The sequence below is a fragment of the Empidonax traillii genome, unplaced genomic scaffold (assembly GCF_003031625.1).
Source record: "Empidonax traillii isolate 1590-97213 ecotype Southwest subspecies unplaced genomic scaffold, ASM303162v1 scaffold386:size1297806, whole genome shotgun sequence".
NCBI lineage: Eukaryota > Metazoa > Chordata > Aves > Passeriformes > Tyrannidae > Empidonax > Empidonax traillii.
In genome coordinates, this window is record NW_020955579.1 from 1,091,387 (window position 1) to 1,106,654 (window position 15,268).

The 15,268-nt window shown below is 42.1% G+C and overlaps 1 protein-coding gene across 2 annotated transcripts in view; it reads left to right on the forward strand.

Annotated features, from left to right (window-relative positions):
- Nucleotides 1-15,268, forward strand: part of ELOVL6 (ELOVL fatty acid elongase 6) — a 78,205-nt gene that overhangs the window by 37,453 nt on the left and 25,484 nt on the right. Inside the window, exons 1-2 of one of the 2 annotated variants that reach the window (XM_027893310.1) lie at nucleotides 7,978-8,054; nucleotides 14,075-14,206. In XM_027893310.1, the coding sequence (XP_027749111.1) occupies nucleotides 7,993-8,054; nucleotides 14,075-14,206 (194 nt within the window). In that variant the 5' untranslated portion in view covers nucleotides 7,978-7,992. Of the gene's footprint in view, nucleotides 1-7,977; nucleotides 8,055-14,074; nucleotides 14,207-15,268 lie in introns of those variants that run through there. The other variant, XM_027893309.1, reaches the window with a different exon arrangement.

Sequence of the window (15,268 nt, forward strand, 5' to 3'; positions counted from 1 at the left end):
AGAATAAGCAATGCCAGGACATGATGTGACAGTATTCTGTCACTTTTCAGTTATATTGACTGCAGGATGATTAAATTTAGTACCAGGAATTTCACATGTTAATTTTGGATGCAGGATATATGCCAGGTGGCTTTTTAGTGTGCCACCCCTATAGTTTAAACAACTGCATGGTTTAAAATGCTTCAGAATACTGTGGTGAGGAAGAGAAGGAGCTCCTTGAGAACATTTTTGCCTTGATCTTTTGAATAACTGCAGCCACTGAATTCACATAGGCCCATCATTAGCTGCTTTCTCTTGGTCTCAAGGAGCTCCCAAACTTTTGCTTGTTGATACATCCTGTCATTAGTAGGTTTTAGGAGGTCTAATAGAACCAATTTATGAGCCTTCTCAGAAAGTCTGAGCACTAAATTTCTCCAAATAATTTGAATATAGTTTTACTCAAAGTTTATGGTATTTCTGTAAATGCAAATGTAGCATTGTGGTTGGGTTAAACTGAAATTAAATGGTGCCACATTATCACCTGTTTTGTGAATAAATCCATTTTCTTTAATTATTATTTAAGAGGATCATTTGCATGTTACCAGTAGTAGTAGTGTCGGTAGTATTTGGTTTTTATCTGTAGTGCTGGTATTATTTAACAGGAGTGAGTGGGGAGTAGAAGTGGGGTTTATTCTTCTGCCATCCAAGCAAGCAGCTACATCTGAGACATGAATAAAGTGTTTTATAGTGCTATAGGGAATTTCATGTATATCAGCACAATGTTTAAACAGACAGAAGAAGAAAGAAGCACAAGCCGATTTAAGTAATAGGACTGGTAGTGTTGTGACTAAAGTCTAGTTAGATCCACGATCTGGTTTGTAGCCATGTTAATATCCTTGTTTTATTCAGGGTAAAAGCTGCCAGGGGTGGGGCAGGATGGGTGGAGTGGCAGCTGTAACACAGAACCAGCGCTTTTCAGAAATCTGGATGAGAAGTGCAAAGTTGTATTTATAAGAATTCAGTACCCCAAAAGAACAAACTTCTACAACTGCAGGTTTGATATATCTTTGAACAAGTCACCAGTGTCCCATGAGATTGCTAAACATCTAAGTGGGGAAATGTTGATTCTTTTGGCTGGTAGACGGATAGAAGGACAAAAACATAAACTGTAGGCTGAATTGAATAATTTGCAATGAATCATAAACTGAATGTGTTCTTATTTGGCCAAGGCTGTTGTACCAATGGGACTGAAACTGCTGAGCTGAAATGTATTTTGAACATGGATGTTGTGCCTTCTTGGCAAAGGACAGAGGACTCGAATATTTTTCTTCAGAGATTTCTCTCTACCACTCATCTCTCTGCACTTGCAGAATCACCTCTGTGATTCAGGCTAGTGGGAAGGACCAAAGTGAAGGGCTGCACTGGACATCCACGTGAGCCGGTGCACCCCTGCACTGTGCTGACCATGTGGAGATAGAAGCTCAGAGACCCAAAGAAGCAAAGCAGAGGTCATGACCAAGACCATTGCCCTGGCTCTCAGTGCAGGGGCAAATTGACCTCAACACAGCAATACCGCAGCCAGCATGCAGGCAAACACAGGGGCTGTGTTTGTCAGTGGGCTGTGTTTGTCAGTTGGTGCAGGTCAAGGTCTCTAAATATTTTTGTTTTCAGTGGGCCAGAATCCCAGTGAGCTGGAGAAACCAAATAAAATAGAAAATCCCTTGCAATGGGACAGCGGGGGGATCACTGGCGTAGGTCCCTAAAACATAAGTAAACTCTTGTCCCTTGATGTTTTCAATTCCAAGACTCTCTGCCATTTGGAAAACATGCTGGAATGAAATGTTGGTCCAGATGCAGAGTAATTCTTGAAGTCTTTGATATGCATTTATAGTGTGCTTTCACTCATGAATCTCAAAGCAGGCTACAGCTAAAGAAGAAACAAAACTAAAAGCAGTAAACATCAGTAAACTGCCGTTTGTTCTAGAGTATCGTGGAAGTGGAAGAACTTGCTGAATACACAGCATTGCAACTTTTTATCTGGGCACTTAGATTAACTGGGTGGAAAATACGCCATTGCATTAATCATTACCAACCTCAAAGAGACAGCGTTTAACTTCCCCGAGGAGAGAGGCTCGTAAAAGCAAGCTATTGTTATTATGTACTTAATGCCCAGAAACTGGAGTGCCCCGCCCATGCAGACTGTGGTAGGCACTTGGATCACGTGGGCTCAGCAAGAAGGCACTGAAGATGCCCGGTCTTGGCAGGTGTGAGTTGTGTGATGGAGCCACCAGGTGCAGTGAGAGTGCCCAGTGCCTCAGCAATTCTTTTGGTTTAGCTGCTGGCAAGGGCTTTGGTGGGAGAGTTGCAAAGCACTGCAGCACCTGGGGCATCGTCCGAGAAAACAGTATCTTTGGGAAAGTCACTTTGTTCCTCCTCTCTCTTGCCTACCAGATGCTGCACACAGGGGCCAAGGGACTCTTGTGTTCCCTTTGCAAAGGGAATAGAGCATCCTTGAACCAGATACTGATGTAAACATGTTCATGTATCATCTGATCATAACACGGCAGAAACAGTGGGCAGATACAAGAGGCAGATTTACTGCTGATCTTACAACAACTGCAAGAAAAAAAGGTGGTAAGCATAGGTCATGAGAATAGAGGGTATTCTATATTAACTGTGATACAGAAATTAATTTAGGAGTAGCCTGGCTTTTTGCTAGAACAGATTTTTTTTTTTTTGTTACCTCTTTATATACCAACCATAAGTTAGCAAATCTGCCATGGAGAGAAATTTGAGCGAAATCCACAAGTTACAGAGGTAATCAGTGGTGGACAATCCAATTAGGAAAAAGAATAGGAAGTGGAGTATGTTTAGAGAAGTAAAACAGATTTTGGTTGTATGACCTTTGGGGACAAACAAAGGTCAGGTATGTTACTCGATTTCTCTGCCTTCATGAGAGCCTGCCTCCTGTTTGAAAATAATCTGAAGCAGTATCACTGACATGCTAACTGGCTTTATTATTCATTTAAGATAATGTAAGATAATATTTTTCTCCTTTTTGCCCCTAATGATCATAGCCATTAAGTTCTATCTGTTGATATATGTGAATTGTTTAAAAATGTGTTCGTATTTATGGCCTTGCTTTGCTCCATTTGTCCACGTGTCCAGAATAGCTGGATGTCAATCCCTGCTCACTCCTGGTAATGCTCCTTTTCCTTCTCGTGAGGTCATGTATGCAGCCGCTTCCCCCAGAGTCAAGATTCATCACCTTATTTGTCTGTGATTTCTTTACTTTTGGCATCTCCTGTCTTTCAGCAGGTCCCCTGTGACCAAGATTTAGCAGAGACTAGGGCAAGCAATTCTCTTGTATATATAACACTTTAATGTTGTACTTGCTAATCCTTTAGTAACCTGTTCTTCTTATACTGCGATGGAAAGTGAAATACTGCTAAGCAGTTTAGTATCCCATCTGATTAGGTGAGGGGGTGGCTGAGGGCAGAATGCAGTCAGCCAAACCTTCAGAGCTGGAAGCCAGAAGACCCAAACTCCTGAGTTTAGGAGACTGGCAGGTCCTGCCACCTCGAGAGAGAGACAAAGGGGCCTGTGCCAAGCATGAAGCTGTAGGCACATGTGGAAAGGCAGAACAAACTGTCACAAACATATTGCTGACAGGATAGAGATAAGCTACAGTAATGCCATGTACTTTGTACTGCTTTGTGCCACTCCTGCTGGTTTATTCTGATTGTTTCAGGCTAGTTTAGGACTGCAAGTGGGATGTCTGCAGGAACAGCCAAAAAACAGCCAGGCTATGATATTTAGCTGAGGAGTGGGTGTTGGTGACTGTATAGTTTTTGCTATGTTCCTTTCTCTCATTTTTTTCCACTACAGGTTTAGGAATGTCATCCTGCCTCTTAAATTTTGTCTACATCAGATCCTGAAAATTCTGCCAGTGATCAGAAAATTACTTATACTGGTTTATTGCTTGCAGTATTTCTCATTGTGTTTAACGTACTCCTCAAAGAATTTTATTTGGATTCAGGCCAGTTTGCCTCTACCTTTGAAAGGGTCTGACTGATTTCAAGTGAAACAATTCTGGATTTAATGGAGAAGCTATAGGTTATGGTTAATGACATAGGAATTGTGACAGGTTGAAAGTACTGGGAAATTTATTAGTAGATTATTCTGGGGACTGAAGCTGCCACTGGGAATGAAAAGAAAGAAATTTTTACAAAAGTAGTGGTAAGGTTTATCTCATGATTGCCATTTGTTAATGGTTACTTAGTCAGCTAATGCTACCTTCTCTGCCAGTGGACTTGTTGGACAAGTGGCAAAGCATCATGTTGAAAGAAGGTAGCAACACATAAACCTGCCTCCTAGCTACTCTGAACTGCTTCCTTTTGCAAGTTTAGAGCTCCGCTGAAACACCTTTGTATCTGTTCTGACCTGATTCCCAATTGATTAAGAAGGTAAATGGCTGTTGGGTAGAGCTCTTTGTTTTAAAGAGGTAGTTGAAAATACTATGACAAGATTGCCCTATTTTTTTCTGGTTTCCTATCAGTCACGAGTTAGGTCCAGGTTCACCACAGCATTTCCTTTAGCATCCTTTGTCACTTGCTCTCTCAGCAATAGATAGAGGTCAGACGTCCTTGAAGATTTTATTAGATACATCAAGCAGTGCTTGACATCATGCATCAAAAAGTACTGTGGGACCAATCAGAGAAGTTGTTCTCCACATGGCCTGATTTTTCTTCAGTAAGGGGTACTGGAAGATATTCTTTCATTTGCTTCTCTACCCAAATGTCCTTTTCTATAAATTTGATTTGCTTCCTTCTCTTCCATAGGGCACCTGAGCATTCACAGGGTCTTTGAAAGCAAGACATTTTATTCCACATCTCCATTACTGCAATGTCACTGGTACCAGCATCCCCGTTTAATCAAATAGGCCACCGATTGTATTCCTGACTTGCTCTGATCTGTCTATATGATTTTAGGTCTTTAGATGGGTAAGAGAAGGGTGGTAGGTATATATCGTATATTATTATGCTTTTCAGGCACTCCCTCAGTTTGATTTCCTCCGGGATAATTTAATTGTTTTCCAGCAGTGAAAGTGTTATGGAGTGATGTTTTCCAGGTGGTCACCAAGCCCTAGCTGTAAGGGATTACTTGTACTTTTTGCTGCCTTGTTTCTAAAATTGTGCTGTGCTCCACAGGAAAATCATGCATGTCTGTTTTGGCTGTGAACACTCTCAGGAAAATTAGAACAGTTTTTATTTGTTTGTGTTTTGCAATCCACTGACAGTTGTATCAACATCATTTCCTGAGGATGTATTGCAGAAGGCTGGAAAGGAGCAACGTCTGCTGGAATGTCTTGTAGGGCAGATAGGTAGAAGAATAACACACTGGTTGCAATCCCTGCATTTTCCATGTTTTCATTTTGAATGACTACTACTTTTTTTACTTGAATATTTTTTGAGATCAAACAGACATTATTTCCAAGACTGCTTAGAAGTTGCATTTGCAATAGTAGAGAGACCTGAGCATGCCACTGTGATGGATAGGCTTTCTGTAAGTGCAAAGGTAACTTCACTAAAGTATTCTTATTGATCTGTTACTTGTTGTGTTGTGTCATGCTAAACAAACAAATATCTATCTGCTAAGCACTTTTTAAAAAAGCAGCACAGCACTTGTCTATTTAAATAACATTTATGAGTTTCTTCAGGGAGCTTCCTGGAGCTGAAGGACTTATGTACTTGATGTACTCCTTTAAGTGTAAAGTTATTAAATGTTGTAGTCATTGATTGATTTGATCAGATAAAGTAGATCAAAGGAGTAAGGTAGTTGGAGATTAGTTATTTTCATGCTATGGAGATTAGTTATTTTCATGCTATGTCTGTATGACGTACTTCCACCAGCATCTTCATTAACTGCTTTCAGATGAGATGTAGGAACAAACAGAATGACTTCAACTTGGAGAAATGTAGGTTAGTAGTCCCCAAGTTCACTTGCAGTTGTGTTTACTAGCTCCAGGTTTTTACGGTGGAGGCCAGGGGTTTACATTTACATTGATGAAATTAGAAGTGAAAGTACTGTAGCTTTTCATCAGAACTCCAGTGCCCATGACCTACATTAGCTTCTCTGCTTTCTGCCATCTCTTCTCTGACTGCCTGAAAGCCTCAGCAAAGCCTGCAAAAACCCATGGTGGGTCCAAGGGGACATTGGGACATCCTACTTTGTTATAACCCCAAGCCTTTGTCTTAAGAAGTAGATATGTTGTCAGAGTGATATGAATGGATTTAGGCAAAGCTCCCAGTAGAGAAAGAGTTTCTCTGACTACACTGACCTGCTGTAAAGGCTATTAACAGGGACAGGGATGGTCATAATTTTCCCAGTAGGCTCCTATGACTCCTCTTGGGCTAGATTCAACTCCTACCTCTGAGTGTAAATCTTGGGAGGGTGGTGCAAAAGTGGTTGTTACATATGATCAGTGTCAGTAACAGCAAGGTCAGATGCTGGCCCATCCCTGGGGATGAGTGGGGGTATTGAAGGTGGGGTGACGCAGGCTTTGGCTCAGGCTGAACCGTGTCACCTGGGGTGCCAGCTAGGTAGGAGGTTATGGTGGGGCTCATCCCAGCAATCCAACCCACTGCTGTCTGTGCAAGGTGAAAATTCAAGGGGTGATTGTTGTCACTGCCAGCACACTATTACCTGCTATCTCCACACTGGGTGTGTCCCCATTCAAAGCATAATTTAGAAGTGGAGGAAATGTGGGGCAGAGCCAGAGATGAAGACGATTTTCCGTCAGTGATAACAAAATTTTGGCAGCTTGGTTTCAAAACCCAAAGTTCTGGAGCTTGTTTGGTTTTGGTTTTGTTTTTTTTTTCTGAAGTACTTTCTATTTGAGAGATTCTTTTCTCTTGTGATGATTTTCACCTCAGCTTATGAGGTTTTTATGGGTTTATGGTTTGTTCCATCAAGCCTATATAAGGCTTATAAAGAGCAAGGGACTTTATATGCTTCAGAGCTGAGTCTGCCTCTTCTATCTGAAAAAAAAAATTTAAAAAGTTCCCAAATTTTAACTTTGTTTTCTCACCCTTATGCTTCTCTTACATTTTCCCACTCACAGAAAAAACAAGAAAAATTTGCTGCTGTTTTTGTCCCTAGATGCACACATTTTAAGTACTTGGCTAATACTCTGTAACGTGTATATTCTGCGAACATGAGTGTTGCAAACTACTGACAAACACATTTTACTAGAGCAAAGTCAACCATCAGGGAGGTGCAGGACATGAGCCACCTTCTCCCATGCCTCCACTCTGCCATGCCCTTGTTTCTCATCTGTAATTTTAAGGCTGTTTCCTGCCCTGCCAACACAAGAGTGCTTCCCTGTTCCTGGGTCTGATTCAGTGCAGTGTGGGCAGAGGCTCAGGTGGGCACAGCCGCTTGTTTCCCTGGGAGGGCAGCAAGGTGAGCGGTGGGGAACTGATACCATCTCCGCTGGACCAGAATGGCCTATGACCTGGTGATATACAGCACAAAAATAATTACTCTACTCTTAAGAAGCTGCTGCCCCTGCAGCTCTCATCCTTCTCGCTCGGACCTGGGCAGTGAGGGACCTGGGCTTTAGGCTGTGTCTCGGCTCAGTTGTTAGCACTCATGGAGCAAGGAGTGCACATGCAGGTCTTGCTCATCCTCCATCCTTTTCAGCCAAGTCGAGCTTCGGACAGTTCCCACAGCAGTCCTTCTGGCAGCCTCCCAGCACCGTGTTCCTTTCCTTTCTGTGGCTTAAGGAGTTTGGGCAATGACGCAAGTACTGTAGATCAGTAATGACATGACTTGGGTGCGGGGAACAGGATTCTAGAGAGAAGGCAGATGTGGGGGAATAACAGTCCCTCGCGAGTATGTCTTCTGAGGGCCCTGACTCCTCTTCCCTTGCTCCCAGCAGGGAGAGGAGTGTCTGGAGAGCTGCTCCGGCACTGGGGGAAGCACAGACCTGCGCATCCAACAGTACCTGTCATGAGGAGGCTGAAATGGTCTTTTGAGAGGCAGTCTTTAGAAATCAAGGGATCAGATGATCGGTATGAGATACATCCCTGTTTACTCTCTGATAGCTTGTTACGTCAAAGACCATCATAAGTGAGTCACCTACACGTGTGTGTGACTGTCGTCATTGCTGCACTAAATATAAATGTCAAAGGATATTGGGCTGTAGGAATAAAGCAGAGGGTGTTGGCATGTGTATATCCTCTTCTGTGTGTCCTTCTCTCTCCCATTATCAAGGCTGGTATGGTCAGTGGGAAATAGCTGCAGAAACTCAAACTAAAGCCAGGAGTACAGATTATATTTTCATATGCAGATCTGAACATATCCACACATTGGATCTCTTCTTGCTGGTTCTGTCAAAATTATATCAGTGTAGAGAGAGAGAGAAAGGTTTGTTTTGACAGCATTTCTGAGGTAGAAACACCGAGAGACTGAGAAGCATTTTCACACCCTTTTTTTTTATACAGAATCTGTTATTTTTAAATAAGCAGCAGAGAGAATGTAACTTTGCAAGGCTGCCAGCCATGCCTGTAATCTGCAGACATGGATATGCCATGTGATTCCCATGGGTTCAGGTTAAACCACTTTAGTTATAGACTCTCAAGTTAGCAGCTTCAATTATAAACGCAAGTGATTGTTGTTGTTTTCTGCTGAAAGCTGGGAGAAACCAGTAGGAAAATTCCCGTATATTTCATACAACCAAACATTCCTTTTTTTCTTTTTTTTTTCAATAAGCCTATTTTTTTACATCAATAAAATGGTGATGAAGAAGGCCAAAAGAAGAACATCAGGAACCTGAAATTGCACAATTAATTACTTGCCAGAAGCACTCTGCTTTGGCAATTGCAGAAGATTTTTTTTTTTACCTGTTGTTCTCTCTTTACAGCATATGGAGAAGTTGTAGTGAATTTAAAAAAAAATGAGCTTGGCATGTGCATTAATTCATGATTAAAAAAAAAAGTTTAAAAAATCCTATAGAAGGTAAAAATGGGGGGCTAATACTGCTTCATTTGACTACTCATCTTCTAAATGTAGGTTATCTCTTATGGAGATAATCCTATATTACATGATAGAAGATAGTTAAAAGATCTGTGATAAGGTTATCCTTTCAGAATTTCTATAAGGATTTTTCCTTAATGATTAAGGAAAATCCTATGGAAATAGTCAATTTTATAACATATACATATGTCTGTTTCAGTTTACTCATTAACATCAGAGAACTCTACAATAATGACTCAGTCTGCTATTTTCAGGGGGGAAAATGGCAACATTGCATCTGGGCTGAAACCACCTCCTTCAGCAGCACTGCAGTATTCAAGGCTATTTCACTTTGCATCAGAGGCACCGGGCTGTCTCACGCTGCTGTACATGAGGCTCACTCTCAGGCCTCTTATTTTAGGATACTGTGGTAGTTTTGGTATTTTCAGTGTTTTATAAATAACGTGCTTCAAGGGGAGTCAGGATTTCTTACTCCTGAGCCTTTTTTTTTCCTCTCTGGATTATTCCCAGTGTTGTGTTTTCCTGCCTGAGGCTTGGGTGGCTGATCTGCCCCTGTCACTCGTTTTTACCTGATTGGACTTTCTCGGATGGGTCTCCCTGTCTGGAAAAGAGGATAAGCTTTGTTCCTGGTGGGTTGTGTTTCCTCTGTCTTCCTTTATCAGCCCCAGTTTCTGCTTTCCTCTTCTCAATTATACTTCTTTTCCTTTTCTTCTTTCCTGTCTCCATTCTTCTGCCATAGGTGTGCCCATGGATGCAGGAAGCATCCTTCCAGGGGCTTCAGGAGAGAAAGGACTTCAGGCCTCCTTCCCTTCCATGCTGTCCCAACTTCACATCTGTGTCATGGCTGCCAGCTGCCCTTATTTGCTGCCATGCTTGCCATTTGTCCTTCCTCTTCTTTCTCCCATCTTATCTGTCCCTTTGCCTCATGATACAGGCACCTTTGTGCTACTGATCTGGAAGATCTGTCTCACATCTCCAGCCTGTAGCCCCAGGCTCTTGCCTCCCTTTCTAATACTAACCCACAGACCAAGTAGAGCCTTTTATAAGTTCTCCAGAAACCTATAAAGGGGGAAAGAGCTGGCAACTTTCATCAGGGAAACACAGAGTTGTATTCGGTAGAGATAGTACTTAGTCCCTGAAGTCTGAAAATGTAGGAAGGTGGGAGACAACTGTGAGAAGCAAAAATGCCAGAAAAATGTGGAGGATTTGGCAGCCCTCTTTTTATGTCTACTGTGTTACCCTGCAGAACAGAATGGAAGACAAACCTATGAATGTGCTAATGTTGAAGTTACTGGATGCGAGTCTGCTACTGAATTACTTTGGGGAATTTTATTCTTTTAGTCTCAAGGTTAATTTTTTTGGTCATTGTTCTGCTCTATTTAGTTTCTCTTCATATAACAGAAATTAAAATTTACAGTGCTCCAGAACAACTCCTAACCTCTGCTTTAAAAATACTTGTTTGATATTACTCTCCTTTGGCTAAAATCTTATCAGATATAATTCAGTGCTGTCAGATTGCCATTGCTTTGTGTCACCATCCCAGGAACCAGACTATAGTCGTGAACCTTTGGGAAAATCAGTCATCAAAACTCTGGTAGGAAACTAGTTAATACCAGTGTAATGCAGTTAATCAGATATCTTGAGAGTACATACCTCTGTAACCCTTTGAAACTCTATCACCTGGCTGCCTAATTCTTTCAATCACTGTTATGCTGCAAAGAGGGGAAAATTCAAAGTCCTTTGAATGCAAAAAGTTAGCAAAAGTTATCAGCAGGTGTCAAAACAGAATGATGGAGATAATACTACTGTGTCCCTCCTTGTCTAAAACTGCTTACTCTGAAGCTGCTCTCTGTGGTTCAGATCATGCATGCAGTCAAATCTTCTCTTGTCTGCCACTGCTGATACAAAGCTGTGTACTGGAGGAATACAATTTACCATCATTGTAAATAATACTGAACAAAACTGTTAAAAGTGATCTAAAATGTATCTGTTCTAATTAGTGTAATGTAACTATTGACTTCATCAAACTGACAGAACTCACAAAAAATAGTTTCAGTAATAAGAAGCAAAATGAAATGTTATGTGCTGTAAATATATAGATTATCTGGCTCAGGAAGAAGGAAGTCAAACGGAACACAGACCTGAGCTACAAACTCAATCAAACTGGTCTTTTTTTCTTGAACTAGAACTGAAATCAAACCATTACTTTGAAGTCTTGGCTGTATATGATCCAGAAATTAATTGCTTCTTGTCTGCCCTCCTGCAAAGTTATCTCTAGCTACTTCTCTCAAATCCTGATGCCCTCCCATGCCAGCCTGTGTAGCCTGTTCCCTGTTGGCAGTTGCATGGCAGCACTGTATTGCAGTCTTCTCCCCTGCTCTACTTAAAATGTCATCCTGCACTAATGGGAATGTCATCATGCACTACTCGAGCTGTCATCCTTCACTGCTCTTGGCTGCTTTGGAGTTCCATGCATGGATCATGCCTCTGGCGTGAGGGACTCTCACTGCAGTGTTGTGAGGTGGGGGGTTTACACCTCCCTCATGGCGTGGGGCTGCCGGGTCCCTCCTGTGTGGCCTCTGCTTGTGACCTGGCTCAAGCAGCTGTGCGTGTGTGTGCGTATCTCCATACCTGGTCATGTGCACTGCTGTCTGTCTGCACTGAGCACTGTAAGCTCAGACTTCTGGGGGATTTAAGGGGCAGAAATATGGAGAGCAGGCATCTCTCCTGATGCCCAGGGGCAGCCAGGACAGGACTGCAAACTGCGGGTACAGCCCATCAGACTCCCTTTGCCTTCCCTCGCCCATGGCCAGATTGACAATGGGCTGCTCTGCACACTGCTGCTGAAAAGGTTGTGAGGGAAGGAGATGAGAATGCAGTCCATCCTTATACCAACAGCCTGCTTCTATCTTATAACCCATAAATATTATCTAAACAGTTAGGAGGTTTGATACTAGCAGGTTTGAGGTGGTTCGTCATTACCCAGCCTAGTTAACAAATATTTACTGATGTCTAGACAAGCTAAACTGCAATCATACGATCAAATGTGGTGATTCTGCCCCTTCCCTGACTGTGTAATTCAAGCCCAGAGAAGTGAAAATGAATGCTTTTTTTTTTTCTGTATTATGAGATGAATAAGGGCTTTGTGGTTTTCTGAATCTGGTTGTGATAACCATTGCTGTGGCAATTAGACTCTCTCAACGCAAAAGATGAGAGGTTGCTAGACCTGTGGTCATCCTGATCTTCCTGGGGGTTTTGCCAGCATGAATGCTAAAGCTCCCTCAGGAAGCCACAGGCACCAGGTCCTCCCTTCTCAGTGCAGAGCACTAGGTGGATTTTCATGCGGTTACCTTTTGTCTTGCAACAAAGAGCTATAAACACACCAGCAGAAACTGAGGAGTTTCTAACTGGGCAGAAAACGGCATGCTGCTGAATCCACACTGATACATCTCAGTCTCCTTGGACTTAGTTTTTACTTAGCTTTCAAACTTATATAAAATTCATTTATCTGGAGTGAAGGCTGCATGTGCTTTCTTTGTATTTCCGATGAGATGTGTTTTTCTGAACCTTGCAGGAAGACCCGTGTCCATTGATGGTCTCGTGTTCCTTGTACCAGTTCCCTTGAGCAGGTGCAGGCACACGCTGTGCTGTGCCACACCGTGCTGTACGTGTTGCTTGGCCTTCAGGACTGTGCTGTGCTGTATATATTACTGGCTGTGGGTACTCTCAGCTGGCTAATCATACTTGGAAGAGCTGGGAGGTGGCACCTACTTGGTACCAGTAGTGACACCACAGCACGTACTTGTCTTTATCTTTAGGTGAAGCAACACACTCTCATTTAAACGTCCAGTTGAAAATCCTATAAAAAATCTTTAAGACCACAATCTGGGTGAACATTGTCACCAACGGGAAGCATGGGCAGCATGCCATGACCTGATCACAGGTCTCTCTGCTACTCCTGTATCTTGGGGTTCCAGCATGGGAAGGAATAAAAGGTCTTGTACCTTGCTGCTGCCTTTTCTGGGATGTTTATGAAGTAGTTACATTTCTTGAGAGTGTTTGTCATTCTTTTTTGGTAGTCCAGAAAGAACCAGAACCTCCTGGTGCAAAATCGTAGTCCATCAATATTTGTGAATGTAATTATAGATTTTGTGGAGAAAATTCTGTGCTTGAATAGATGCCCATCCAGTTAGGCTACCATTAATGCTGTACATAAATTAAGTCTTAGTCAGTGTAATACTGTGCTGTGCGGGAAGGAATCCCAGGCTGACTCTATTTTTGACCTCTGATGGTTGATTTACAGTGACTTATAGCAGCAGAGTTCAAATGTTTGGTGATTATTGCTGAGCTGGACTACTATCAGGCAGTTTTAAAAATAAAACTTGCAATTTGAATAGTATCACTGGAGTTCCTTAACAAAACCCTGCCTGACCTTTCAGCAAGTGCACTGGATTTCCTGAACTGGCACACACAGGCAGGGCTTTTTGCTGCAGGGCGATGCTACCCAGCATGGTCACTGCTGCTTAATGGGGCTATTGACCTCTCCTTGCTGGTTCTCTGCTTTTCACGAGGCTCATCATGTTGTGTTGCAGTGCTCATGATCTTTAAGGGTCTTCTTGGAGAGAACAATGTGTAACTAAATTGCCAGGTAGCAAGGATCCTGCAGGAAACAAAAATTCATATGAAAAAGATAAATGACGCACAAAATGTGATCAGTTGATTCAAGTTGGGACTTGCAGAAGTGTGTCTGGGCTCTGTAATATCTATTCTATTCCTCACAGAAGTTCAGTCATTAGAAACTGGGGAAGAATGGAAGCCAAATTTGGGTGTTGTTTTTCAGAACTTCCCCAGGGTCACCTGTGCCTGCACCTGGCTCTGACTCTATATGTAGGCATGTAGACTCATACAGAAATAATAAGCTCAGGTGGGAATGCAGGAATGTCTTCAAAATAGTTTCCTTTCAAGGAAATGCACAAGCCCTTAGCAGTGATGTGATTCTGCTGTGTACCTAAACTAATTCAACCCTTGACAGGTATTTTTTGGTTTTGTTTTGCAGGAAGAAATCGTTCCTCTTTTCAGCTCTGTATGCTGCCTTTATATTTGGTGGTCGGCACCTAATGAACAAACGAGCAAAATTTGAACTGAGGAAACCGCTAGTGCTCTGGTCTCTCAGCCTCGCCGTCTTCAGGTAGGCACTTCTTCACGCCAACTGCCTTTGACATCACTCCACGAAGGGGCTTTGGGGTTCTTCACGTACAACAGCACTGCTGGTGCGACAATAGGCTCACCCAGAAATGGCATTTCTTTAGCTCTGCTGTTCAGGGTTGTATCCTGATCCACTCCTCACCATTGAAATGGTTCCCCCTTGACTTGCCAGATCATACAGCGTTTGAAGAGGAGAGAAATCAATAACCCTCTTGAAGAACAAAGGTGAAAATAAAGGAGTACATGAGAAAAAACGCTTATCGTTGCAATAAATTTACCATGCAAGCTACAAGTGGAAATAAACACATTAAGATGTTAGGCTTGTTCTCAGTAGTGGTATTACATTTTTATGCATTTATATATGGAATATTTAGTCAAGACTCTGATCTCCATTACAGTAAACCTAAAGTCACTGCTTTGATGACAGGTAAATTAGGCCACTGTAATTGAAATCGGAATCTGGCTTCTGGTTATTCCATCACAAATTGCTTGTGAGTGCAGCAAAAAGGTGGCTCCACAGGGAAAGGCTATTTTTTAGTGATGTACATCTCTCTGGCTATGTGTCACCCACTCTGGCTGTGATACCATATCACTGTGTATGGGCAATGTCAGGTTCAAATTCTTGATAGTTTTTGAAGTCAGGAATACAGCTGACCAACCTGAATTCCATTTTAGCTGCTTAATATGCTAATTTTTAATGAGGTTGAAGATAAATGAATGAACAAAAAAACGCTTATAAAAATAGCCCTTGCAAACAAATGAACTTTTGGTACAATTTACTAGTAACATTACACAAGTGACCCAAGGATTATCCTCCATTTCAGTGCCTGTTTGGACTGTAAGTTATAGCTCACTCAACAGCATAGAGACCATTTACAAACCATTATCAAACACTGATACCTGTATCTTTTCCTAATTTCAGTGTAATAATTACTGAATATATTAATTCACAAGTACATAAAACAGGTTTGCTTACTGAGCAGCTGTGAATGGTGCCTGATTTTTCACAGGATGGGAATGGTTTGAGCTGAGAGGTTTTACAGAG